Here is a 27,642-nt window from a genome sequence, read left to right as displayed (position 1 = left end):
AGGTGAACACTGCGCTCAAAATACTTTATTACATTCTTCTAATGGGACACAGTTTTTTCAAAGATTTCTTTCTGAGGCACAGCAGCCATACAACCATATGGTGTAAAACACAGAAACTTAACCAGAAATGTAATATAATCTCACACACTGTTGTTACCAACTGGTTAATATATATATATATATATATAGCCTTATATTTAATGCATATATCTCAAATTCTAAATGGTTTAACCATCATCTGCACCTGGTCTTAGATTTGAACCTAAAAGAAATTCTTATTCTATTGACACAGATTTTACATTTTAATGTCTAAAGTAAGTTTGAATTTTTAAAATCCAGTGTTGAGCCATCCCTTGTTTGTGTGTGTTGTTTTTGTTTTGTTTGTTGCTTTTTTTTATATATTTTTCTTCCAACTAGTCAGACTTCCTTGTAATTTTTAATGTGGTCTAGAGCAATTCTTGAAAAGCTCAAAGCTTTTGCCCCAATTTCCTTAACTAAATCTATGAAAAATGCCAAAGATAAGAGTGTGAGAGACATAAAATTGTATTTTTGCACCAACATAGTGATTCCCAAAGAACTATTAGTTGAAATCTTGGCATGGTGTGCAGGTAGGATGTTCTTCAGGAATGGAAATGGGGAGAAAGCCTGAGGTATGCCAAATGAATCCAAATTTGAAATTGGTGGTGGTAGTGGTGTCCAATCTTATGATAAAGGGTAGGATAAGTTTCTCAAAATGAAACATTTTTATAATTTTCACCCCTTGTGGTAACTAACATGTTGTTTTGCAGGGAATTATGATATTATAAATTCTCTTGAGAACTGTGTTGCTCTCACGTTTATTTTCTAGTTTATCGCACTGCACTCCACTGGTCAAAATTTAGTGCACACCTGACAGAAATTCAAAACACCTCACTTGCCTTAGATTATTATCTCAAAATGTCGAGTCATTAGCTCAAATTTTCGACTTCATTTTCAGAAATTTCAAGTTATTTTCTATGTTTTGTTTTGAGATATTTTCACAAAAGTTTGCATTAAGATAATAATAATAATAATAATAATAATGGATAATCACCCACAATTTTGAAGTATGGATGACAACTAAACTAAACTAAACTAAAATACAATAAAATAAAATTTCAGTATTGAAAAAAATTCCATAGCTCTGATTTTGTAAATTATTCATTTATATTATTGCTTTTTCTGAAAACAATATTAAAATTTCATTTTTAATTTTATTTATTTATTTCATTGCGATCTCGAGGTTCAAAGCCAAATCTCTCTTCTCGCGAGATTTCACTTAAAAATAACGCGGGACCGTATGAGAATTGAGTCCGTTGAAACACAAAACACAAGGCAAGGATCAGAGCATAAATGACGTTCGGGTGAAAGCTGAGATAAACGACACTAATTTCAGCTCAGCACCGCTTGTTTGGACAGCGTCGTTGTGGAAAAAGTCATTTGTTTGACATTTTTGACGTTTAACTGCCCGCAATTGTCTGCTAGCTGAGTTCAGCTAACCAGCTGACTTTGCTCCTCGGTGGCTAAATGGATCCCACGGAGGATTTGTCCGCTCGGGTCCTGCTGAAACATATTCTCACCACCGAGCCACCCAGGACCCCTGTCACACGCAGGTACGGTTCATTTTCTGGGAGAGAACCACGAAAGTCTTATTCACTGGCGTTTTCAGCATTAATGCTAGCTAAGCTATTGCTAACGACAAACTTGTGGTTGTCGCACGTTAGTCTCAGCGGCTTTGTATTCAGTATTATTAATCGTAAAATGACTTGTCTCCAGTAATTCACAGGAGCCGAGTAGCAGCGGGACCCGGCGGAGTAGCAGGCTCAGCAAGAAAGATGCTGGTCCCCAAACCCCGCAGGAGATCCTTAGGCGGAGCATGAGACATAAGCTCCATGAGGTAAAATAGAGGTAAAATAGCAGCGTAGTTGTTATTCGTGGGCATGTTAAACTTATTAACTTTGTCCCTTTTTTCTAGAGCATAACCAGAAAATCCCTCCCCGCCACTAAAAGGAGGACTGCCTCAGTTGTGTTAAAAAAGGCAAACATGCCTGCCACATCTTCAGTACTGATTAATGACGGAGACACTCCCAGACACATACTCATGAACATCCTGCGGACAGGTGCGTGAACTAGCCTTCTTTTAATTCCTGGTTGGTTTCGGTTGGTTTTGCTTTTGCTTATATGTTTTGGTTTTCAGAGCCGGTGAAATCCCCCGTGGTTCATGAGACAGAAACATCTGAAGAGCCGGAGCCACCTTCAGCCAATTCGACCATCTCCAAAACGCATCACAGGTGAGCTGTGGGTTACAGGGTGATTGATGGTATTACTGAATTAGTCCTGGTTGTGATGGAAAATAAACTTTTGAGCTGAATTGACTTTCAGTATGGAGCTGTCAGGGCTGGACCTGCCTGATGTAACAATTGGCCCAGCAGCCAGCAATGCAAAGGGACTGAGCCGAAAGAGACCGCGCAGGAGTTTTAACACAACGGCTTTTGAAAAACGACTTAAAGATGGAGATGGTAAGATTGAAACGAGCATTGAGGAGGTACACAGATTAAAAATGAGGTTGTGGGGGGTTTTTTTTTGTGCTTCTGCAGCAATGTGAACACTTACTGTGTATGCTGGATGTTTGTGCTTCCAGAAGCTGAAGAGGAAACTGAACTATCAATAGATGACAATTCATCACTGTCTGTGTTGAGGTAAAGTGTATAAAGAATGCAAAATATTAATTCTAATCAGGGATCAAACCCATGACTAGATTTAGAATTAATGATCAGCGTATGAATGCACACCATGTTTGTTTTTTTTATGTTTTTTTTAGTTTATGTCCAATCTGTTTTTCAGCTCTGCTTCCTTGAATTTAAAAACTCCGTTTGTTGACGCTAAGACTGAGAAAAGAGGTCTGCAGAGAAGAGTTTCAAATCGTCGGAAAATCTCAGAGGAAGAATTTGGTGCTGCTGTAGATAAACGACGGATGGGAGGTGAACACTGCGCTCAAAATACTTTATTACATTCTTCTAATGGGACACAGTTTTTTCAAAGATTTCTTTCTGAGGCACAGCAGCCATACAACCATATGGTGTAAAACACAGAAACTTAACCAGAAATGTAATATAATCTCACACACTGTTGTTACCAACTGGTTAATTTGATAATTGATTCATTCATTGCTAAATAATCTCACTATCAGGATTTTTCACCTTGAGAACTGTCACTGTATTTTGACCTGCTATTGAGTCACTTTAAATATCACCTTCTTTCGGTTGCTCACTTTAGGGGTCACCACAGTGAATTTGTCAGTGATTTGCATCCATCTTTATCCTCAATCCCTTTATCCCTCCTCTGCACATGTCCAAACCCCCTCAGCTTTGCCTCTGTAACTTTGAGTCCAGACTTTGACTAAACCTGAGTTATACTCATTTCTAATCTTGTCCTTCAGACTTCTTAACATCTTCGGCCCCAGCTTGGCCTCTGGTCCTTTATTCAGACATTTTGGTCTTCTGCCACAAACCACCCCTGACGCGTATCTCCACCGTCTTCTTCACCTCTCATACATTTTGTAGATGAGTGCATGTGAAAATGTTTCAGTAAGTAAAGCTGTTGCCAGACTGCAAAGAAACAGCTGCTGTGACCATGTCTCAAAAAGAATCGTGCTGAAGGGAGGTTTAAAAAAAAAAAAGTGGAACTAGATTGGATTGTAATTTTGTTTAATGCCAGTTTTTATCACAAGATTGTGTAACAAGGCCATGTAACCTTTGGTTAAGTTGCCGGCACACATACAACAACTATTCAACCTACCTACAAGTAAGGTGCTGCCCCCTGCTGGTGAAAGTTTTAGTTAAATTCTGCAGAGGTTCAGTGCAAACCTACGACTGAGTATAAATTTAACACTTCAGCCCAGTGATGTGAGAACAGAAGTACAGCATGAAAAGAATTGTAGGTTATTTGCACCTGCTCTTTACCTCCACCTTACATTTTCCTCCTTCCTGTCATCCAGGTATGAGCAGCTTTGGACCTGTGGAGCAGGGGCTTGGTGAATCTACTCACTCTGAGGGCTTCACCTTAGGTCTAAGCAAACTCAGCGAACCAGATATCACAGCCGATATCGTGAACTGTAACACGGCTCTCTACGCCCAGGCTGATGCCATGACCTCCAACTTTTCTATCATTGCTACTCAGGACAAACCTACAGTCGTGGCGTCTCAGCTGCAGAAGGACATGAGGGAGATGGAGCCAGAGGAGCAAATGGAAGTGGAGCAGAGCAAGCTGGAAACTGACCAACTGTGTGTGTTTCCAACTGAAGATGAATCTGAAAAGAAGGAAGCAAGGAGAACAGTTTACAGTAAACCTGAAGATGTCTTGGCAAAATCTGACGGAGATGAAGATGTAGTTCAATCTCGGACCGGTGTAAGCGAGGATGCAGCTCAGTTTGAAGAAGTTGAGGAAAGAGCAGAAGTTGCTCTCAATTCCGAGCTTGAACAGGGTGTTGAAGCAGGGTCACAGGCTGAAGAGGAAGCTGAAGCAGATTCTAAAACTGAAGAGGAGGAGGAGGAGGAAGATGAGAAAGATGTAGTTGACTCTAACACTGATGGAGGTACAGCCGACTCGCAGATTGAAAAGGGTGATGACGCAGGTTCTCAGTCTGAAGATGAGAATGTGGCTGAGGATCAGACTGAAGAAGAGGAAGAAGACAAGAGAGGCGTAGAAGAATCTCAAACTGGTTCCCAGTCCGAAGAGGGAGCTGAAGCATCTACTCAGTCTGAGGAAGAGGACGTTGTACCAGACTCTCAAACCGAAAAGGATGAAGAGGACGGTGGCACTGGATATCACACTGATGAAGTTGTAGCAGCCCTGCCTGAAGAGGATGTTAGTGGTCAATCTGAGAGAAATGAGCATGTGACCAAGTCTGAGAACGAAAATGACTTTGAGATCTTCAGCGGTGAAAATGAAGAGGAGGCATCAGCTCAGCTGAAACATGACTCAGAACACATCAGCCGGAGGGCTTATCGCTCTGAGGGCGGTCTCATTGTGCCGGTTACAGAGGCAGCAGAGGATTTCCCTAATGCTACGTTTGCAGGTAAAAAAACAAAATCAATTAATCAATCATTTAGCATTTAAAAATCTGTATGATTGAGATTAAATATTGTTTGTGGTTCTGTTTGTAGGATGGCCTGATGCCAAATTCAAAGGACATGGCACTCTGGATTTGCGCACCAGCTTTGAGATGGGAAGCCATGAGAGTGGTCAGACTCACACCGGAGACCCTGATGTGGCCGGATCCTCAACCCAAGGACAGGCAGAGGCCACTGGGACAACGAATGAGCCTGAGGCTGACAAAGAGAACTCATTTCCTCTGTCAGAGGGAACATATGACATTGAAGATGGTAGGAGTGAAACTGTGCCTGATGAAGCTCCAGCTGAGGATGCTGCTGAACCAGAAGAAGAAATGGAGGAAGAAGAAGAAGATGATGGTGATGATGAAGAGGATGAAGGTTATTTTCTCTTTTAACATGCACTGGTAAAATATCTATTTAAGCATTGAGAATGACTGAGAAATCTGTTTTCTGATAGCTTCAGACTTCCCCTGCAAGACTCCAGCGTTTGTCAGACAGAAAATTAATTTTAATCGTCCTGATCCTTTAGCCTCACCTTCTGTTCTAAAGAACAATCAGGCCAGGTAAGCTGCATGTCCTATTACACTTAAGTGTGTGTGTGTTTGTGTGTCCTGTGGGTTTCAGTCAGGACTGTTTTTAGGGAGAAAGAAGTACCTACTCAGCTGGGGATATGGACCTTTCAGCTGACACAGTGCTCTTTTAACTCCCTAAAAGCTTCTCTACTTTAAATAGAAAAACTGCTATTGTAGCACAGGTACAGAATCAAGTTTTTATTCGGCAATTCACTGACAGTCTCTTCTGATCTCTACCAGTACCAGCGGTACAAGAGAACCTTTACCTGCAGCTAAACCTAAGCAGAGGAGAGTGAGGAAGACGAGGATCTCTAAAAAGGAAACGGTCCTTCCTAAGAGCTACCTTATGGGCGTCTTTAAGCAATTTGCCAAAACAAAAGTCTCTGCAGACGTCCACCCTGTCCTAAATGAAATGTAAGTAACACACTGTGTTTCGCCATTAATCACATGCAGTGTCTCTTTGTCTTTGTGAGAACTGTGTGTCGCTTTAATATAACAGATTTGTTGTAATTTTAACAGAATGGATAAATTCTTTGACCGGCTAACTGAGGACCTGGAGACGTATGCTGCCCATGCAAAGAGAAAAACCATAGAGGTCGAGGACGTTGAACTTCTTCTGAAAAGGTATGAGGGCAGAATTCAAGACTTTTTGCAATCGGATGTTTTTAATGTCATAAAGCCCCTTTGTTTAATTAAGGAGGAAAAAGCAAAACTTAAATACCACTTAAAAATGTAGCGAACTACATTATACACAAAACTGCATTATGTATTCTTAGGAGGGTTTGAGGAGGCTCAGTACAACACTGCTATATAACTTTATGGAGCAAACATGTACAGATTTATTTAAATACCTTGTTCTGCATATCTCGGTGTACATGTCAACTAGCTAGCTGTTTAGTTTGTCTGCTGTGTGTTATCAATAAATGAATAAAATGAACCAAAAAAACAAAGCAAATCAAGAAACCTATACTGAGTGTAGGCCTGTCTTTCCTGTCCACTCTCCACTATCTAATAAAGGCAAAAGGCTCCAAAATAATATGTATTTTAAGCCAGAAGTGCACGCCTGTACAGGTAAGGCACTGACTCTACAGTATTAAGAGGGGGAGGAAAAAACCCACTCTGCAACGCTTGGATTATTCTGACCTCTAGATGGCAATGTTGAGCTCTTTGTAGTTTGAAGGCTATATCTGACTGTAATAAGAGCATAAGCCTGTAGAATATCTTAAATGCTGCCTATAGGTAGCACACCTCATTCATGATGTATTTTCTGACATTTCACATTAATTTTCTAACATGGAACTTAACCAGTATGTGTTTGGAACTTGCAGGCAGGGTTATGTGAATGACAAGGTGCCAGTGGAAGTGCTTATTGAAAAATATCTTCGCATGGACCAGCGAAGGCTTCTAATCCCCATCGCAACCAGTGGAAATGTTGTTATCCCTGCAAAGCGGAGGTGAATCTTTCATCTCCTGGACTGCTACTTGTTTTTCTGTACACTGCGTTCGAACAATGCCTTTATTGATTGGAGCATAAAAGCTTCTGTAAATGTGTAAATTATACACATGTATCTTTATTTTACTGCGAGTCTCTGGACAACTGTACTTTGTTGCTGTTAGGTATGTTTTTATGGGTGCAAATATACGTGCCAACTGTATTCTCTACAATATGAAACAAAGCAGTGTCTAAACTTATAATAATAATAAAGGAAGCTGAAATAAAGTTTCACATATCTGTGCTTCACACATGTATTATTAAGGAAATACTCAGACAGAAATATCTTATGTTAGTGGATCGTGAGGGGCATTTGAATTATTTGTTTTTCCTTGATAAATTAGGATTTCAGCCCATCATGCTGTGCTTTGTGCTGCTTATTAAGAAAGTTATGCAGATATACACTGCTTTTATAAGGCTCAGAAAGACTAGATGGCCTAAAAATTGTGTTTTTATGAGAGTACTTGAAAAATGGAGAGAATGTGAGGACAGCACCGCCTGGTCCAGAGAGATTCAGCCTTGCTCACTAAATGAGGCAATCGATATATTTCATCACAAATGACTGGTTAAAAAGGAGGACATAATAAGCAAGAAACATGCTGTAGTGGTAGACTTCCTCTGCTGCTAATATTTTCCATAAAAGCTTAAGCTTTTGTTATATACACACTCAAACAGGCGCTAATAACATGTGATGCTTCTTAATTCATTTTTACATTGAACAGCTGATGTCTATTTATCTCTGCTTGAGATTACAGGGCTATTTACTATTCTCTTTAAAATGGGCTCAATTAGTTTTGTTTGGATACATTATGTACATGTGAATGTCATGGTGATTTGGGGCTTTTAATGGGTTTTTTAAACTTGTTTTTCCAGGGTGGAATGATTGTACAGCATACATGTTTAAAGACTTTAAGTGGATACAAGTGGGCAGCATGGTCGTATGGGGTTTAGCACTGTTGCTTCACAGCAAGAAAGTCCTGGGTTTGAATCCATCATCTAGTCGGGGGTTTTTCTGTGTGGAGTCTGCATGTTCTCGCTTGCTCCCACAGTCCAAAGACATGTAGTTACTGGAGTTATTTTAACTGGTGATTCAAAATTTCCCATGGTTATTGGTCTTTCTTGCAACACATTGGTGACCATTGGAAATATATATACTCTCCCACTAATATTTGGTTAAATGCCCCTTAGCAGGTTGTGTCTCAACCATAACCAAAGGGTTATGGTTGAGACACAACTTGCTTGTGTCACAGATGCCTGTGTCACAATTCTAGCTGGATATTTAATCACCCTTTTTGGAGGAATTGATGGAATTCTCAATAGGGTTGACATTGGAGTTTTGAGACAGCCATTCTAGAAGCTTAGTGTTAGCCCGCTTTATTGATTCCAAAATCAACGTAACATGTGTTTGGGATCATTTCCCTATTGAACACTCAGTTGTGTCTATGTTTCAAACATCTAACTGTTGATTTAAGGTGTGCAATGTACCAGCACCACTGGGAGAAGTCCCAGAGCATGATGCTACCACCAGCACGCTTGACAGCTGATACAGTGTTCTTAGGTTTTAAAGCCCAACCTTTACTTCTTGAAACATCCCTCTGTTGTTGTGGCCAAATAGCTCATCTTTTTCTCATTTGACCATAATACTCTTCCCTAGAATGTATTTGGCTTGTCCATATAGCAAATCTAATTCTAAATTGAGCTTGAAGGTGTCAGATTTGGAATAGATGTGCATTCTTGGCCAGAGCTGTTGTTCTTGAACATCCTAACCAATTTTCTCTCTTATCCGAGGGTCTTCTTCCAGACCTTGGCAAAATGAGACATCAAAATAAGTTGTACTTTAATAAAGTTTGAACTGATTATCTTGGATAGTGCCGTTGTTTAGAAATGGCTCCAAAATACCTTGCTAGCTTGTGTAAATCTACAGTTCATATTAAATCTTCAGTGAGCTACTTGGACTTTCCTATTGCTCTGAGTGTTGGACACTGTAAAACCTTAAGCAACACATAAAAGATTTAAGTGAGTGTATGTTTATATTTGAGCCTGTATGTACAATGTTGACCCTGTGTCGATTAGAGAAAACTCAAAAGACTTAGAGACTTCCATCTGCCACTGAGGGTGCTTAAGAACTTCTACTCCTGCACCATTGAGAGCTTGCTGATGGGAAAAATCTGCACCTGGTTTGGGAACAGCACCAAGCAGGACAGACAAGATCTGCAAAGAGTGGTGCACTCGGCTGAACGCATCATTCGATCAGAACTTCCTGACCTGCTGTCCATTTACACCAAGCGGTGAAAGACTAAAGCCAGGAAGATTATGATGGACCTCTACCATCCCAACAATGGACTCTTCTCACTGTTGAGGCCTGGGAAGTGCTTCTGCTCCCTTAAGGCCAAAATAGAAAGAATGAGGACGAGCTTCTTCCCCCAGGCTATTCGGACCCTGAACCAGGTGTAGGACTGGACTCTGCCACACGCATCACATCACCACACGCACTCTGTTTTTTTGCACACTTCTTATAATTAATAAGTTCTTCTTTCTTTCTTTTCTTTTTTATTCATAATTTATTTCATGAACTGTTATTTGCACATTTTTACTGTAAATTTCCAAGTTAAAACCTGTAAATTTTGTAGTAATCTGTAAATCTTACTGTCATTTAATGGCCGGGTATTGTACAGCAATAAGCATTTCACCACATGTTGTACTGTGTATGGCTGTGTGTGTTAATTCGGATAAAATTTGAATTTGAAAATGGAATTAAACTTGTGCACCCAGAATACTTTTGTTGTTGTACAGTCATTACATTCCAGAAAAGAATAGTTCAAACAAATAATTAGGCTGAAAATAAATAAGCTGAAAATCACCGTGACATGATGATAAGTGTTTATGAACTTCAGACCACATTTATAGATGGATATATAGCAGTGGTTTGTGAAATTACTCCCAGACAGCAGGGTGTGCTATTTGTGAGACACTGCTATAGTGGTCCAGCTCAACAGCCAGCCAGCTAGCTAACAACAACACAAGACTCCGGCCAACTAGCGTTGTAATTAAATCCAACATTAAGGTGAGTCTAGCGGAAAATAAAAAGAAAGCCGTGAGATAGGGATTAAGGACTTAAAGAAACACGACAAAGGTAGTCGTGTAGCATTTTTAGCTGTAGTTTGCGCAGTTATTTCCCCGACCTTTTTGTTTGGCTTAGGTTAGCTGCTAAAGGCAAAGGGCTAACTAGCCAACTAGCTCTCCCCGCTTAAGCTGTGGTGCTATTGGTGCATTGTCTGGATTACCGGCAGGATTTATGTATTAATAGCTATGCCAGAGACTGTCACGTTTCTTTTTTATGACCACAATGGTCTGCATTCGTAATTAAAATGCGGTGCCATTTCAAAACGAAATACCAGTGTCGATTAGTGCACATTGTTAGCAGGTTAACTACCTGCTACTGTCACCGCCTACATTAAGTGAGTTTAACTTCCCGGCATGAACTAAATTAAAGTACAGGCTCTTCAACTTCAAAGAAATACTCAGAAAAATACCATGTTTAAACTTTGTGGTGTTGCATTCAATTAGATTTGGAATTCACAACTGGGCCTCCGTTATACTGTTTATTGGAGTCATTCACTCACTGCTCAGTCAGTGCAGGCTGTTTTAACTCGAAAGGTTTATCCGTGGAAGTGCTCATGTGGTTATGACTTGTATTCCTGTAAAGTGTATAAACCATGCTGCTCACAAAGTGGTGAGGTGACCAGCTGTCAGGGATTATTGTTTGGGTGGAAATTGTGAGTCAAAGTTCACTGTGAACACTGATTGCCTTCTCGGTTTAGGCACAGAGTAATGAGTGAGTCAGGTCAGTGTAAACAAACAAAGTCTTAAACCAGTCATGTTATTTATGTGTTTATCTCAAATCTAAAGGAGGACGTCTACATCTCTGATGCAGCTGTGCTGTATTTCTGGCAGGTAAACTGAGTTGTAAACTGTGGCTTTGAGAAACTTTGTTTTTAAGAAGCCTTTACCCCCGCCAATCAAATAATTTATCAGAACATAGACTTGCAGCTCTATATTTTGGTGATGCTGAGTATTACTTGCAGTGCAGGGCTGTCTTGCAGCAGTTGCACTGATTCCAGCAATGCATTTCTTTTGCCAAATCAAAAACCTGCCGTGCAGCAGACTTGAAGTGGCCTTTAATCTGTTTTTTCCCTGAGCTCATCTTTTTTTTTTTCTTCACCCCCCCTATACTTAACTCAGTTGAGCTGAGTTCACCTTCAGTGGGATGACCCACTAAGAAAAATCCACTGCCTGTGAGCTTTCATTGCTATTTTGTTAAAAACGCATAGGTTGCAGAGTGACTGCAGCAGCTGAAATCTCAAATAGGTTTTCAACTTAATGCATATGATTGTGATTTCTGAGTCACAAGCATTGGCTTCATCCCTAGGAAGGGCTCAGTGATGGGTTTAAATTACTACAATCAAAAGAACATTTTAATTAATATTTGGGTGATTTTTATTTAAAAAATTCAGACCACTCAGTCAGACCACTGACTGTTGTGTTAATGAATGGCATCTGTGCTACTTAATTTTCCCTTCTTACATAATAGACATGGTTGACATGTCAGGATTTGCACTAAAGGGATGCACTCTGGGTTTATTAGCTCATTAAGATGTAGGGGATTATGTATTATAATGAGCACACTGACCCTAAATGCAGGTCTATGTTAACTTATTTCATTTCAGTTGAGTACTGTGTGGTTAGATAAATGTCTCCAAAGGATCATTTAGTTTTTGAGCTTCAACCCCCCCCCAAAACTAAACCAATGTTTGATACAAAATTAAGCAAATTGAAAACAGTAATACTACTCTGATACTCCCATGTGTCTTTGGAGGTTAAGACAATAAGTGTATCTGTTGGTAACAATATGAACCAGGTGACCAGCGATCTTAGCAATGCATTGAGGCCTGTCCTCCCTTTAACCCTCATGTACGTGGTGAAGCGAGCGGGGTTTTGCTCGGGAAGTACAGACAGGAGCCGAAACCTGGCTGCTAATGCTTTTTCGCCCTGTCAAATCCCCTTCAGTGTAATTGCGGGTCTGCGCAAAGTTGAGGATGAGAACGAGGCAAGCTGATCGCTGTAGCAAAATCAATAGTTCATACCTCTCCGAGATTGAGTTTTTAGGAAAGGAGGAGCACCGTGACCGAGGGCAGAATATGAAATCGCTCCCACAGAGGCCGAACACGCGCCCTGCAATCGATCCCCGGTCCCTGTACCAATTATAGTTTTAAGGTTTTCTGTGGCTTACTGCAGTCCTCAAAGACCAAAGCTTTGGAAACAGACATTGTGTTCACTGACACTTCGACAAGGCCTGCAATTTTTTTTTTTCATCCCCCCCGTTGAAAATTGCTGTCTGAAATGCCTCCAAACCTCCAGTCTTTAATTTAGAGTAGAGATTGATTTGTCCTTTTTTTCGTCTTCTTTTTGTTTTTAAGTCAGGTGAGTAAAATGTCAGGAAACGCATAACTGCCACAGTGTGTATTCCACATCTCCACAGGTTTTTATTTATTATTTTTATCACCTACAAATAAAACATGTCCAGTATATAGCAGGATCATTTGCATTAACTGCATTTGGTCTTATTTGAATAGGAAAAATATTACTAATAGTTTTTACCTGCCATTGAAAATGCAGCAACAGTTACACTTTTCTTACCATGATTTTAATCATTTATTTATTTTTATCGCATATCCACCTTCATTTGTTGGTGATGGACTCAGTCCTCCTTTGCATAGCGCTGCACAGATATACGGAGAGCTTGTTTCTGCTTGACTCGTTGCATTTCTCTTCCTTTGTCTCTAAAATATCCTGAAGGTGCTCTTTTGGATTCAAGTTAGACAGCATACTTTTTGTCTTAGTTTTTGCCCCCCACCCCACCTGTGATTTTTGGCACTACGCTTTGGGTAGTTCCTCTTCTGACAGGCTTCTGCAGACTAGGAGTCATTCATTGTGCCGTCTATAAACACCTTAGCTCTCATGCAGTCACACATCCAGAGCTCCCAGTGTTGGGGGTTTGCTTTGATTGTGATAATTCTGGTCAGGCGCAAACCAAACATACTGGACCCCATCTGAGCTGAGCAAATTTACCGCAGTCTCAGCTGTCCTCTCAATATATACCAGGATCGTTTTTTGTGTTCGCAAAGTAATCGTGGAGTTTTGTGTTGAACTCAGATCCACTTTATAGTCTATGTCACCCTTTGCCAAGATTTGTTTTCCTATTATTTTCTTTTTATGTTGTGTAGTTACTCGGTGGGTTTTTGTAGCCAAAGCTGTCACGTTGGATGATGTCAGCAGCTCTGTGAAGTTTGGCCTTTTTGTGTTTGAAAATTGAAAAGGCTTGACAATTGACAGGTTAATGGAGTTTTATTTCCTGTAACATCTCCCAGGCTTTGAATGTACTTTTGCAATCTGCTGTGTTTTGATTCCAGGTGTTATTATTGTAAGAGCCTTGCCCTAGCTTTTGCTAAAATGATTGGACTGTATATTGCCAATATCAATATAGTTGCTGTGTCTTACACAATACTGCTCTTTTTCTGCTTACATTTTTTTAAAGAAAAGACCTAAGCAAATGAATAATACTTTTTAATTTGCTTATGCCCCTTATGTTACCATTATAAATGGACAATATGGTGGTGGAGTGCTTAGCACGGTCTCCTCACAGCAAGAGAGCTCCTGGTTTGAACCCGCTTGCTAGCTGTAGCTTGTCTGTATGGATTTTGCCTGTTCCCACTTTACCTGCATGGGTTTTCTCCAGGTGCAATGGCCTCCTTCTACAGTACAAAGACACACATGTTAGGTCTTTCAATTTATTCTAAAACTAGGTGTAAACGTGAGTGTGACTGGTTGTCTATCTCTATGTGTGGGCCCTGTGATAGCCTTGAAAGCTGTCCAGGGTGCACCTTGCCTCTTGCCCAGTAACAGCTGATGAGACGCTACCTGAGTAGGATAAGCGGTTAAGATAGATGGCTGTAACGTCATAAAATAAAACCTTTCTGACAGTTTACTTGAAATGTATGAACACTTTGAATGTATGAGCCCATAACTAAACAACCAGAAGGAAAATGGTTAAGATAACTCCATGTGTGGACTCTAAGCTGCAGTCAAGCACAACAGCATGCTTGAGCCAAAGCGATGTGAACGATAAGCTACAGCAAACTAAAGGAAACTGCATTCCTCCAGTAGGCGTTAACACATTGTTTTTGTCCCTGCCCTTGCATCTAAAAGCTCTGCTGTACTTTTTTAAATATGTCAAAAATGTTAACATGGTTATTAGGGAATAACATACATTAGCCAGGTTAGCAGTTGTAGCATTTGTCTTTTAACATTAATTGCACAGGCTCAGTGGACTGCCAGAATGAGTTTTAGTACTTCCCCCTAACTGGTGATAAGTGTTTAGATTATCAGGTGTAAATTAAGCTGCATGAATTTATCACAAACCCTTTGACCTCTGTGAATGACATTTTAAAGTTACTGAATCATTTCCATTTATATAGTGTATTTTCACACATCACAAATTTGTCACAAAGGACTTTACAATCTGCACAGCACGTGTCATCCTCTGTTCATAGGCCCTCCATTCAGAGATGGGAACACGCCACAAAAAATATTTGACAGGATACTGACAAAGACCAAAGAGACTGATGCAAGTTAGTATCAAGAGCTTTTTAACACCAAGTCCTAATGAAACAGCTTCATCTGAAATACAGCAAACCAGCTGCTGCATGCAACTTGCAGTGTACACTAAAACAACACGAAAACTTGCCAATTTCAAATAAGATAAAGCAACAAACCTTTTTGAAATAGGGTTGCAGCATACTCCTTCTATTACTTGTCAGTGACAAATCTATAAAAATGTCTTAACTGTTAGGTGTGTTGGATGAACAATTCCTGCAGTAAATGCTGTCATATAGTGTGCTTCTATAACCTTCCTGACAGAAAAAGGCACTCTCTGTTTCAACTGCTGTGTGGCTTTAGTGCAAAGCTACAGCAGCAGATAACGTCCTGTTTAAATTAGCAGTAACTCTGTTGCCATGTTGACCAAAAAATAAATAAATAAAATTAATTACATGCACATATAGCTTTATAGACTCGCTGTAGACTGAAGAAATGAGGATTGTCAGTTTTTGGGTTGAGCAATAATTGTTTTTAAAGAAAATAAACTCTAAGACCTGATAGGCTGATGAGTTCAGCTGTTTCGTTATGAGTGCACTACCCTAAATCTGTGTGTCTTGATTAAGAGGTCCTGCAGCTCTTGAAATGTGCAGAACCTAAAGTTTCCATACAGTGTGCATCTTCACCTCAGTCCACAAATCTATATTTGATTGCTCTCTCACACCTCAGTTTGATTTTCTTTTGTCTCCATCCAACCTGTTTTCATGGCAATTTATCTTGGTGAATAGTTCCTTGGACGGTGTTCCATCTTTCATTCGCTGCCTGTTTTTTCTATTTGGCCTCTCTATCACTTTAAGTTTAATTTTCTTTCTCTGTACTTTCTTCTGTGTCTCCATCTTGCCAGTTGCCACCGTCAAAAACATATGAAGTATCATACCCCAGGAGAAGACTGAATTTCAGCCAGCTGTCTTGACTGTCTGCATGCCTCAGTACATTGAGTTGCTGTCATGTGATTGACTGATTGGATATTTATGTTAATGAAAAGTTACATATTACAAAGCCTTAAGTATGCTGCTGTAGTAATGAGCTCAGCTGATTTTAACCAAGGTTGCTAAGGAAACATGGATAGTCATGAATATCCATTGCAAATCAAATACTAAAGTTAGTCCTGAATCCAGTATTTAATTCCTTGAGCCTTGAAGAACTTTCACTGTTGGCATCTCACCTGCATTCGGTGTAATTATCAGAATCAGAAAGCTTGGCGGTCCCAACCTTCCCACTTGTTACACCAAGTTTTGGTCCCAAATTGAATTTATGGATGAAGACGTAAAAACATTAAAGGCTCCGCATGTGAGACACCGGTAGAGACGGATGAACGGTTCAAGGACTGTTGAAATGGAAATAAGAAATGGGGGGGATAGAAACAGATTAACAGAGATTCGTGTTGTGTTAACACAACACCAATAAACCAGAGGCACTCGGAGGTAAACACTGTCTGAAACCACACAAAAGCTCCTCAAATGCGTTATAGATGCAAAGGCATACAGGGAAGGACTTGGTCCGCAGCAAAGGGCACGATATTTGGAAAAGTTGAGGTTTATTGGTGGTGCAGATCCAAACGAATTGACTCCTTCATTTGGATCAATGACGACCTGGAGAGTCTTCCGTCTATTGCATATCCTGATATCGTCAACTATCTGGTTTTCTCGCCAAGCCCATACACAGCAGAAGACCTTAAATCTTATAAAATTTGGAGGCCTATAACCAGATGGTGTGTGGATGGGTGAGGGAGATGCAGTATCAAGTCATCAGCGACAGATGTGTTGTGAATGCCAAAGTAAGTAATGTAATAACGTCTTTAATCAACCAAACCTTAACTGTATGATATCATCCCTTACCAAAAAGTAGCATACTTCGAGTATATTTTATTAAGTATGCTTAACTATAGAAAAAGAAATGAGCAGAACAAATTCGAATGTTGTCTAGATTTTTGCCTTGTAGATCCTGGTTTAGCTTCGCTAACCGCAACCGCCTCCTTTCCTCTAATAACTTTCGGCATTGTTCTCCCTGATTTGTAATAACTTTTGGCAGTCTATAAGACTGCAAATGTTTTTCACAGTCTGACCGATTGGTACAGCCATCAACACGGCAATAATTCACCATTTCCTTTCGTTCGACGTTTAGAATCAGTTTGATTGCGCGTGCTTTGTTTAACTCCAGTATCTCCAATATGGCGACTTCCGGTTTGATGACGCACCGTGAAAACCCACTATACAATTCTGTGTTTAGATGTGGGGAACTATTTTTTTGTGTTATATACCATATAACATCAACAAAACTAGATTGTTAGATCAAATTTCAAAGCTTTTTAAAGCCCCGTTTGTCTTAATTTCCCACAAAATAAAAAAAATAAACGGATATTTATTTAAATCTTTTAAAGGGCACTTACAAAAGAGGCGAACGGTTGTATTAAACTTTCCTTAAAGAGGGAAAATATTGCACTTGTTCTTTGTCTTTTCAGTTGTGGATTGATATTTGACTTGTAGGTTTTTATTGATGTTTAGATTACAATAGAGACATGAAGCAGTCAGGCCCCTGTGCCTTATGGTAGACACCACCTTTTTACTAGGAGAAATGGGGAGTTTGGAGTTAAGCTTTGGACTCTTTGTTGTCTTCCAAACTTCCTCAAGCTGTTCCCGGGCAGCTTTGGGAGTGTGTGAATGTCAGGGCAGAAAGGCTTCTCATGAGAATCTTGGATTAAAACAAGATAATCAATATAAACACTTTAATGTTGTGGCTTATTTGTGTGTGTGTGTGTGTGTGTGTGTGTGTGTGTGTGTGCGTGCGTGCGTGTGTGTGCGTGTGCGCGCGCATGTACTGATCTGCATGGCGCTTCTGTGTGACTTTAAGTTAATTAGGGAGCGTGGCCAGTGGGTCCAAACTCCTAGCACAGTCCTAGGAGACGGCTTGTTTATTTACAGTTCATTTTTGAGACTTAATTGCAGCTGCAGCAGTTATTGATCTTAGAACAGGCATGGTGCCATCGATCTCCTGCTGTCCTCCAGTGGGTCAGGGACAATTCATCTAACTCCAAGCCAACAAACCTCAGTATTGTGCAGCAGGGGCCACACGAATGAAATGATATTCGGTCTCACCTAGATTAATGAAAGATCCAGCGCCAGTGTCCTGTCTCTGTGAACACTGTATGGCTTAAACTGTTCCAGGGAATAACTTCAAATTTGGCTCAAATGTTCAGGTTAAGGTCGAGGTCACTTGCAAACTTTTACTTAAACTCAAGGATGGCTTGATCAGAAATTCAAGGTCCCTGCAACCTCCCTTTTTTAAAAAATTTTTTTATCCACAACTCATGAATTCATGCACTAGTCTCTACAGTCTGGATATAAACTGCAGCTCAAGTGGTTGATGGAGGCATCACAGTAAAATGTTTTGTTTTTGTACAGTGTGTGAGTGAAACTTAAACATTAGTATGGTTCAGACTAATTCATCACATTCTCTGCCTGCAGGGGGCAAACAGCTTCCATGTGACGCGCACCGATGCAGATGGACGTCTGGGCTGAACACTGACGAGTGGAAGTGACAGATTCCTCTTCCTCACCCTCTTGCCCCAAACATCTGTCACACTGGCAATGTCAAGAGTCCCGAGTCCCCCTCCCCCTGCGGAAATGTCCAGCGGGCCTGTGGCCGAGAGCTGGTGCTACACTCAGGTGAAATGACTCTTGTTTCAGGCTCGCTGTCTGATTGAACCTCGGATTAATGAATCTAAGCCTTTTCTGAATGTATTCTTCCTTTTAACAGATCAAAGTGGTGAAGTTCTCTTACATGTGGACCATCAATAACTTCAGCTTCTGTCGTGAGGAGATGGGGGAGGTCATCAAGAGCTCCACCTTCTCTTCTGGGGCCAATGACAAGCTGAAATGGTGCGTCAGAATGAGGGCTGCTTTGTTGCAAACATTTGGATAATCCTGCTCAGACTGACGCACACAGATGTAATAATCTGTCTGATGGAAGGCCTTTCAAGCTGTTTACAAACAGTCAAGCAAACTGCTCAAATATCATTTCAGTTAGAGCCATCCAAGCTCTAATCTCTCAGAAATCTCTCACTGTGCATTCTCATGGAAATCCAAAAAAGCGTGGCTAACATTTCCTTATGTAGCATCCTAGCTTTAATCAGATTTCTTTTTAAAATCTCTTAATCTGTACAAACGTAACATAAATGTAGATTTATAACACAGGTTCAGCCTGATTTAGCCTTAATGAATGACCTCTAGTACAACTTCAATAAAAGAGCCTTATACACCAAAACAAAGAAATCATTAAGCTTTCCTGAGGTGCAACTTCTGCACTTTCCTTGCACAGCATAATAGTCTGGTTAGTAGAGCAGGGCGATATGACCAAAAATATTTATCACGATATACATTTGAAAATTTGCGATAACGATATAACTGACGATATAATTGACACTAGACAAAATGCTTTACAACTCCACAACTTTGATGGGGGTTTTTGCACTAATAATGTATTTAAAACAACAACTTAAACAAGCAGCTGTTTTTTATGTGCATTAAAGTCATATAAAATTTTAACAGTGCAACTGCAAATTCCTTGCTGACAGTTTAACCAAAAGGTGTTTCCAGTGGAAATTGGCCGACATATCCTGAGCACAACCATGTATAAAATCCACAAAACTTAAAAAGAGTTTATACACACACAATACGGTAATAATATGTTGAAGCGCAGTACGTATCACTCCGCGAGGCTCCTGCCTGCCGAGGGAGCAGCCGTAATGCTCCGACATAAAATTGTTTCGAGGTCAGTAAACACAACCAGAGTTCATACATAAGGCACACGGGATTATGAGGGGCAGAAAAATCAAAGGATTGATTTTAAGTGTGCCGTATTTTCCAAACAACACGGTAATAACGACGGCCTGCTAGCATGCTCTACCAAAAATAGTGTTTTGTTGTGTATCTGACGGACGAAAGCCAAACCAGTTCCACACCCCTGTTGTTGCAGCATTTTTACAAACCAATTCTGGTTCATCCGTTTCATTCAACGATCCGCTTTCGCTCTTCTCATTCTGCGTCGCCGCCATGTGCGTATGTAAACAAAGGCACTGCGCATGTGCTTTTTACCCATATTCTATCGCGATATTTCATTTTCCTATCGTTGCCCAAAATGACACCGCTATTACCGTGAACGGTATGATATAGCCCAGTCCTACTGGTTAGGAATGACACATACTAATAAGGGTTAATACATTTTTACATTGACCTTCTTGTTGAATCTTCTGTCCCCATCAGGTGTTTGCGGGTGAATCCCAAGGGCCTGGATGAGGAGAGCAAAGATTACCTGTCCCTCTACCTGCTGCTGGTCAGCTGTCCAAAAGCCGAGGTGCGTGCCAAGTTCAAGTTCTCTATCCTCAACGCCAAGGGAGAGGAGACCAAAGCCATGGGTGAGTACAGAATATTCAGTGAAACAGACACATTTTCAGATTTTGTAGGCGTTAATAATTTTTCTGCATTGAGCTTTTGTAAAATAGTTTCTTCTTAGACTTTCCTTATCGTGGCTTCTCTGTGTCTGCTCTGCAGAAAGCCAGAGGGCGTATCGTTTTGTCCAGGGGAAGGATTGGGGTTTTAAAAAGTTCATCCGGAGAGATTTCCTCCTAGATGAGGCCAACGGCCTTCTACCTGATGACAAGCTCACGCTCTTCTGTGAGGTACGTGGTTACATTTTGCTGTTGCCTTTTCTTTCTGACCTTGCATTTTTGACGCATTGCATTTCATTTCATTACATTTGTCCCCTTGAGGTGAGTGTGGTGCAGGACTCTGTCAACATTTCTGGTCAGAACACCATGAACATGGTAAAGGTACCCGACTGCCGGCTAGCAGACGAGCTGGGCGGCCTGTGGGAGAACTCACGTTTCACAGACTGCTCCCTGTGTGTGGCTGGCCAGGAGTTTCAAGCACATAAAGCCATCCTAGCAGGTACAAGCTTCTTCTTCATGTTTATATATTGAAATTTATTCAAGTTTTTGCTAATTAGCGCCATGACTGCAAGTTGTTCTCTTCCTGTTTCCTAGCACGTTCCCCAGTATTCAGCGCCATGTTTGAGCACGAGATGGAAGAGAGCAAAAAGGTAAACCCAAGGTCCCAAAGCTTTTTTTTTTATTTTGTAAATCCTCAGATTTTCACTGCCGTGATGTGAGGTTAAAACGAGTGAAGGATTGCGTGCTGTCAAATGGCTGCAGCACAGAGCCGTTTGGTGAAACTGAATGATAGCACAGCTGAAATGCAATTGTCCTGCCGATCTTGGGGGTCAGGATTCATCCTTCACTGACAAAGCTGCAGACGCACAGAATAGCTTTTTTTTTTTTTTTTTTCCTTTTTCATTTTTGCACAGGTGACTGTAAGAAATGAGATTGCAGGAGTGGTTGGCATAAAATGGCCTTTATGAATTTATTAAATTACAGATAATACTGAATTCAGCCAAACTGAACTCTTTCAGTAATTTAACCACAAATGCCTATGGGTATTATTAAGTGACTGCTAATGTAGGTGCAAATAATGGATCACACTAGGCTGATACGCAAGACAGTCTCACACTTACCTGATGACTATGCAAGTGCACTCCAAATATTTCAATAAAAAATGTTCTCTTGCTCATGTAAAGCTGCTTAATTACTGATTTCTGCATTTCAGCAGTATAAATAATTTTTATTAAGAATGAGGTCATTGTTTTTGACCCAGTGTGCTGATCTTCTCCTGGACCTGTGCCCCTCTGAGCAGCTACATGTTAGACGCACAGTGGACTGTGACTGTGTTTAAACTAGATAAGCAGATAAATGATGCCATTAAATGTTTTTTGTTTTGTTTTTTTTACCACTTGAGGTCAAAATCTGCTTTATTTCTAAATGTTTTTGAGCATCCTTTAACACAGTGTGTCTGGAGAACTGTAATGGGCTTTATGTTGGCCTTAGTAACGCTTCCTGTGATCACAGTTAGTTCAAAATACCACAGGTTCATTTCCTCTGTCTTGGTTTCCCTCCACTGGCTCTACGTTCATTTTTAAGATTCATTTTAAGATTTTATTATTTCTTTTTAAAACCTCTTAATGGATCAGCACCACTATATATACTTTTGCACGTGACCTGCTGAACTACATGTTCCTTGAGGTCGCTGAGGACCGGCTGAAAGTCCCAGAAACCTGTCTGAAAACCAGGGGTCAAGCTTCATCAGCTATCATCCCCAAATTATGGAATTATTTCCCTGTACATCTTTGCCTGTTTTCAAAAACGCATTTTAAAACTCATTTTTATTGTGGCTTTTAACTCGAGGAATAAAAAAAATGAGAAAGTGTGTTCTTACCCTCGTTTATTATTGTTTTATTGTTCTGTGGTGCTTTCGTGCTTTGTAACTCTTGGTTTTTAAAAAGTGCTTTATAAATAAAATCAGGATGGATTTAAAATTTTCTGGTGTGATACAAATGTGCTGTTGAAGTGCAGTTAAAGCTCATGTCATCAATGCTTCATTCAGTCTCCATCCCTTGTGTCTTGTCAGAATCGTGTGGAGATCAACGATGTGGAGCCCGAGGTTTTCAAAGAGATGATGTGCTTCATTTACACAGACAAGGCTCCAAACCTGGACAAAATGGCAGATGACTTGCTTGCAGCAGCTGATAAGGTAATATAAGAGTGGGAAGCTGCTACCCGACACTCTGTGGATGTGGGAAAGCCTGTTGCCTGTTTGTAACATGGCCACATACTCAGGATTTCTACAGTTTGAGGCACCTGCACGTTGAGGCCACAGAGCTCGTGCGTGACTAGTGTTGCTGTTGGCTTTCTGTGAACATGAATGGGATAAAATAAAATTACAAATGACTGAATTGGTAAAACTCAAATACAACGAGCCATTTTCTGGGGTTTTTAAGGCTCGGAAAAAATTTGATTTACCTGCCATTGGGGAGTAACCTGGTGTTCAGTGTCTTTCCCAAGGGCACCTTAACATGTGGGGATTGAACTGTCAACCGGTGCAATTAGTGGACAATGGAGGAATTTGAGCCCACTGAGCATGTGTATGAGAGACCTTTTGAATCAAGCCCACAGAGAGCTTGGATCGAATTCTGTTAAGAAAAAAAAAATCATTCGGGGGGGTTGTGACCCTCAGAAAAACTGCATTCATCAATTCACCCCACCTGCTTCTGCAGTGACTGTGGCTATAAAACAAAAGGGCTTTTTTACAGAGTGTGCGTCACATGACCAGTGCAGAAGTTACTGTAATGAGGTTTGGATGCTACCACACAGCTCAGCACTGTTTCTGAGGGCTCTCTGTCAGTTTTTGGAGAATAATGAACAACTACACATGAAATGTTTCATCTAACATGTTTTTTCCCTCCTTTCTTCTCTTGATAATCTAGTGCAGACAAAACCTTATACAACTACAGAGCTTATAGACTGTAATTAGTCCTAAGTATATTTTGCAGAGCGAGCTTTCAGAAATCCCTTGAGGTAAAGATAATTAGTTGCATTAATGCATGGCATGATACAAGTGTACCCAGTAAACCTTTTCCCAGTAAGACTTTATGATTTCAGTGAACAGTTGGATGATTTAGCGCTGATCTCACTCCTCCATAACACCAAATGTGGAGCTGGCTTTGAGACAGTTTCCCTCAGAGGTCGAGCATTGAAATGTTTATATCCTACTCTCCTATTTATCTCTTTAAAACATAATATATTTTATAGATCAGACCCCACTGACAACAAGACTAAACGAAGCTCTGTGTTTGAACACTGGAATGGTCAACTGTGACAGCAGAGACCACATAGATACTGATGGAGAAGACGAAACTGCCAATCTTCTTGTATCCACTCTTTTACAGTATGCTCTGGAGAGACTGAAGGTCATGTGTGAGGACGCGTTGTGCACTAGCCTGTCTGTGGAAAACGCTGCTGAGATCCTGATCCTCGCTGACCTGCACAGCGCCGACCAGCTCAAAACGCAGGCCGTCGACTTCATTAACTAGTAAGTTGAAGAAAAAAAGAGCTCATCGTCACATGCAATAGGGTTTCCAACACCTTTTTCACGCACTCGCAGGTCCTCCACATCCACTGTACATCCTGTCTCTGTCATGTCAGTATGGTTCTTGTCGTTCTTCTTTATCTTGGCATCATTACAGGTAGTACCTGAGCTCGCCTCATCTCTTGATGGCTCTGTGCCAGTTAGTGATTTTAATTTCACATATGCCCCCGTGGAGTGGTCTGCCTGATATTATTAAACCCTGCCATGGCTTTCATAGGGATCGGGGCAACCTGACTCCTCACTAGTCTGTTGTCACCTCCTCTGTTGACTGAAAGTGTGATATTAACACACGTCTGTGCTGATGGTGGGCTCAGATATTACTATTATCTTTCTTTTTTTTGTTAATGTAGGGCCGGGCGATGTGGCTCGACAAAACATGATTTAACAACATTTCTGCTAACATAATATAATATAATTATATCTTTTCAATATGGACTTCTTTGTCCCCAAAACATTTTTCCATCAGAAGGATTCAAACTCGCTGTGTATCCATAGAAGCATAAATGAAGGGAGGATGTTGTATGATTGAGGAACTGCATTAGCATGTGATTCCGTTTAACTGCTACTATGTGTCCATTTAATTATTATTTATCAGGCAAAATGGGAGAATGAAAGAGTTTCAGTTTGCGGTACAAAAGGAAAAACTGAGTCTGCTTTTGAATAGGAGACAACAGAATGAAGTGTATGGAAGCAAACGGCTAGTTCTGTGACCGTCAGGGCTATAGTCTGTATGTACAGGTGTGGTCAGATGTTTCCACAAGCCTATGTAATGGTGTTCCCAAAGCTCCGACCTCAACCCTGTTGAAAATTTGTGAGCTAAGCTTAAGAGCTGGGTTTATGCCATGAAACTACTCTGCCAAGACGATTCAGGCTGGATCATGCCACCAGAAGTTTGTTGATGGTTACCAAAAGGTGCAACTTGCTAAGGGACATTTAACCAAATATTAGTAGAAGGTATGTATATATTTGAGGCTGTATGTGTTATTTTCACCCTGTGTGGATTAGAAAAATCCAAAATTAAAATTTGTGCACCCATCTCTTGTTTTTTTTGGGGTTTTTTGGGGTTTTTTAGGCATAAAAGATGAGAACGCAATCATTAAAAATCTTAAAATTACCATTACGTTTACACTATGTTTACCTTTAACTGAAAGTGTAACAGTCTGTTGGGAAAATGCCCATCGCTTCCCTTGATCTGTGACCTCTGTGAACACTTCACTGATGTCTTTGTGCTCTCACTACTTTCAGGTAATAATGAATAAAAAGTATATTAGAAAAAAAATTGTCACTATAATCTCAGTCATGATGTGGGATTACACCGGTTTAGGCTTCCAACTCTCCCTTAAGCTTTAGTTGAACTCCTGATTCTGGCTCCTACTTTAAGGATAAACTTTTAACTGGAAATGGAGATTTTGTATCTTTTGAGCACTATTGTAAACCAGCAGCTGGAGTCACCACAGCCCAGCAGTCATTCCTGTTATCATTCTTTGAAGTCTGAAGGCACAGTAATTGGAGTAATTGGAGCATTGTTGTGTAAATTTTCCACAAAGTCTGCATGATAACTAAAAATTGGCAAAGCCACGTTCACCATCTGACAGGGAAATTTCTGTTAATCAGCCTCAAGCGGACCTTGGCAGAAGTATAACACCTGTAAAATGGTTTCACGCAGTCTGTACTATTCACAGGAAAATTGGATCCAAACAATCTGCCATTATTTAGGATTTCCAGGTTCCCTGTCTGTACATTTGTTATGCATGTGTTTACTTAAGGAAAACTTGATTTGTAATCTTTTTTTATTTTCTTCCTTTCTTATCTCATCCACCAGCCATGCTGCAGAGGTGATGGAGACAGCAGGCTGGAAGTCCATGGTGGCGTCTCATCCGCACCTGGTGGCTGAAGCGTATCGCTCCCTGGCTTCTGCTCAGTGCCCTTTCCTCGGACCCCCACGCAAACGCCTCAAACAGTCCTAACAGTCCCACAGGAAGGCATCCACACACACTCATACAAACTCACACCTTTGCACATACATGCACTCACAAAAACACACAGATCCCCCCCCAACCCTCAAACACACAGGGACAACCTTTCCCCCTTGCTGTTACCTACTACACTACCTACAGCCTCTCCCCAAATCTCCCCCTTCTGCCCCATCCAGAACCTGCTGTATTTAGTCTCTTCTAAAGATGGAGGGAAGGAGGAGGAAGAGATGGACGAGAGGGAGAAGTGGGATTGTTAAGTGGATGTTTTGTTGTTTACAAAGGAAAAAGAAAAACCCACAGCACCCTCTCCTTTCTCCTCGGCTCTGGTTTAGTGAGGTCTCTTTTCCGTGAATAAATCCAAAATCCTTGGTAGTTCCTACTTTGGAATCTGTTCAGGAGGATGAACTGGACACATGAACCCAACAAGAGCCAACCGTTTTTGAAACTTGGAGGCTTGAAGGACTATTGCAGATAAGGTCTTTTAAGTGTCTATTTTATCACATGGCTTCTTTTTTTGCTCTGTTCTTAGTGTTTGGAGTAGAGCCGTGAGAGAAGCCCAAAAACTACAGGACACGTGGGCCTGTGAGGGACTAAAGAAGATGAAATGGGCCTTTCAAACTAGAAGACCCCAAGAAAGACAACCAAGGGCTAGTCAAAAAAACAAAAAAAGAAGCAGCAACAGCAGATATGGGCCTAAAATCATCAAATTTTCCCAAAGAAAGTGGGGAAAACATTGCACTAAATTCACAGGTCACCCCCGTGTCAACCCTTACCAGCAGTAAAGTAGAAATACTGTAGGCAAGCACACATTGACGCAAGCTTCTTGGACTAGACACCCAGCTGGACCACCAAGAACAAGTACCCTTTAAAAAGATTTATCAGCAAGTGACAAAAAAAACCAACACATGATCTCCCATGTAGAACTCTTCAAACTTCATCTGCATCTCTTTTCATTTGTTTTGTTTTCTTTTTTTTGTTTGTTTTTTAATTAGTGGAGAAAACCAGTTTAAAAAGGATACGGAAAATAGCAACGCACAACTGGATGTCATTCTTGGGGAAATTTGTTTTGTGTCTGGATCTCTTTGTAGCCCTTGAGAGAAAATGATGTCTAAGGTGTAGACAGACAAACCTACTAGAGGACAACAAAGGGAGGTTAAGAAATGGTTACATTAGAGTCCGATAAGGCGTGTCGATGTTATTTTATGAGAGGTATTTTTTTTCCCTCAAAAATGTTATTTCTATTTTTTTTTTTTTCATAGGAATTTGTACAGACACCAGTGCTTTTGAAGCTGTGTTTAAACAAAAGCATTTTCAACAGAGAAATTCTTTGCAGGCATGAAGACTGACGGGAAATGAAATTGAAATGAACACGTTTTAATGTTCAGAATAGACATAATGTGAAACACATGCACACCAAGGTAAAACCATATGAAATACATTTTTGAAGTTATCATTTTAACCTGGTGAAAAATGGTAATTGATAGAAGGAACCATTGTTGTTTCTTTCCTGTAGATATCGCTGAATATGAGAAGTGACACTTAGTTGTTGCCATTTTTTGTTCCCAAAAGAATAAACCACAACTATTTTGTATTGAATGCAGTGCAAGCTTTGTCTGGGTATTTCTCTCCGAGTTATGTATGTTGTAGTCAAATGTTTGCTTAAAAGCACATAAATCTCCAAAGGAAAGAGAATTTATGGAGTTTGGCCACAGAAAAATATTT

The 27,642-nt window shown here is 40.4% G+C and overlaps 2 protein-coding genes across 2 annotated transcripts; both read left to right on the top strand.

Annotated features, from left to right (window-relative positions):
• The first annotated feature begins 1,283 nt into the window (after positions 1-1,283).
• cenpt (centromere protein T) lies at positions 1,284-8,394 on the top strand. The gene is made up of 13 exons (XM_005947424.3): positions 1,284-1,631; positions 1,795-1,915; positions 1,994-2,138; positions 2,216-2,309; positions 2,401-2,537; positions 2,660-2,717; positions 2,863-2,999; positions 4,016-5,095; positions 5,184-5,510; positions 5,590-5,695; positions 5,945-6,118; positions 6,224-6,328; positions 7,033-8,394. Exons 1-13 carry the CDS (start codon positions 1,546-1,548, stop codon positions 7,160-7,162), a joined length of 2,700 nt encoding a protein of 899 aa, XP_005947486.1. The 5' UTR covers positions 1,284-1,545; the 3' UTR covers positions 7,163-8,394.
• A 1,733-nt stretch (positions 8,395-10,127) lies between these two features.
• On the top strand, positions 10,128-27,520 carry LOC102292962 (speckle-type POZ protein). Its single transcript, XM_005947423.3, has 10 exons — positions 10,128-10,260; positions 18,374-18,574; positions 18,666-18,787; positions 20,171-20,322; positions 20,459-20,586; positions 20,677-20,854; positions 20,950-21,005; positions 22,427-22,549; positions 23,745-23,887; positions 25,767-27,520. The coding sequence occupies exons 2-10, from the start codon at positions 18,497-18,499 to the stop codon at positions 25,909-25,911; spliced, it is 1,125 nt and encodes a 374-aa protein (XP_005947485.1). The 5' UTR covers positions 10,128-10,260; positions 18,374-18,496; the 3' UTR covers positions 25,912-27,520.
• Positions 27,521-27,642: the final 122 nt, after the last annotated feature.

The sequence above is a fragment of the Haplochromis burtoni genome, unplaced genomic scaffold (assembly GCF_018398535.1).
Source record: "Haplochromis burtoni strain Fernald_Lab_line unplaced genomic scaffold, NCSU_Asbu1 Contig_531, whole genome shotgun sequence".
NCBI lineage: Eukaryota > Metazoa > Chordata > Actinopteri > Cichliformes > Cichlidae > Haplochromis > Haplochromis burtoni.
This window is presented reverse-complemented; position numbering and strand designations above follow the sequence as displayed.

Bases quoted from the DNA above. Each gene is read 5' to 3' on its own strand.
- cenpt (XM_005947424.3), top strand. From the start codon at position 1,546: ATGGATCCCACGGAGGATTTGTCCGCTCGGGTCCTGCTGAAACATATT. The intron at 5,511-5,589 runs GTTATTTTCTCT...GTTTTCTGATAG, and splicing joins TGATGATGAAGAGGATGAAG to CTTCAGACTTCCCCTGCAAG. The intron at 6,329-7,032 runs GTATGAGGGCAG...TGGAACTTGCAG, and splicing joins GTTGAACTTCTTCTGAAAAG to GCAGGGTTATGTGAATGACA.
- LOC102292962 (XM_005947423.3), top strand. From the start codon at position 18,497: ATGTCAAGAGTCCCGAGTCCCCCTCCCCCTGCGGAAATGTCCAGCGGG. The intron at 18,575-18,665 runs GTGAAATGACTC...TCCTTTTAACAG, and splicing joins AGAGCTGGTGCTACACTCAG to ATCAAAGTGGTGAAGTTCTC. The intron at 20,855-20,949 runs GTACAAGCTTCT...CCTGTTTCCTAG, and splicing joins ACATAAAGCCATCCTAGCAG to CACGTTCCCCAGTATTCAGC.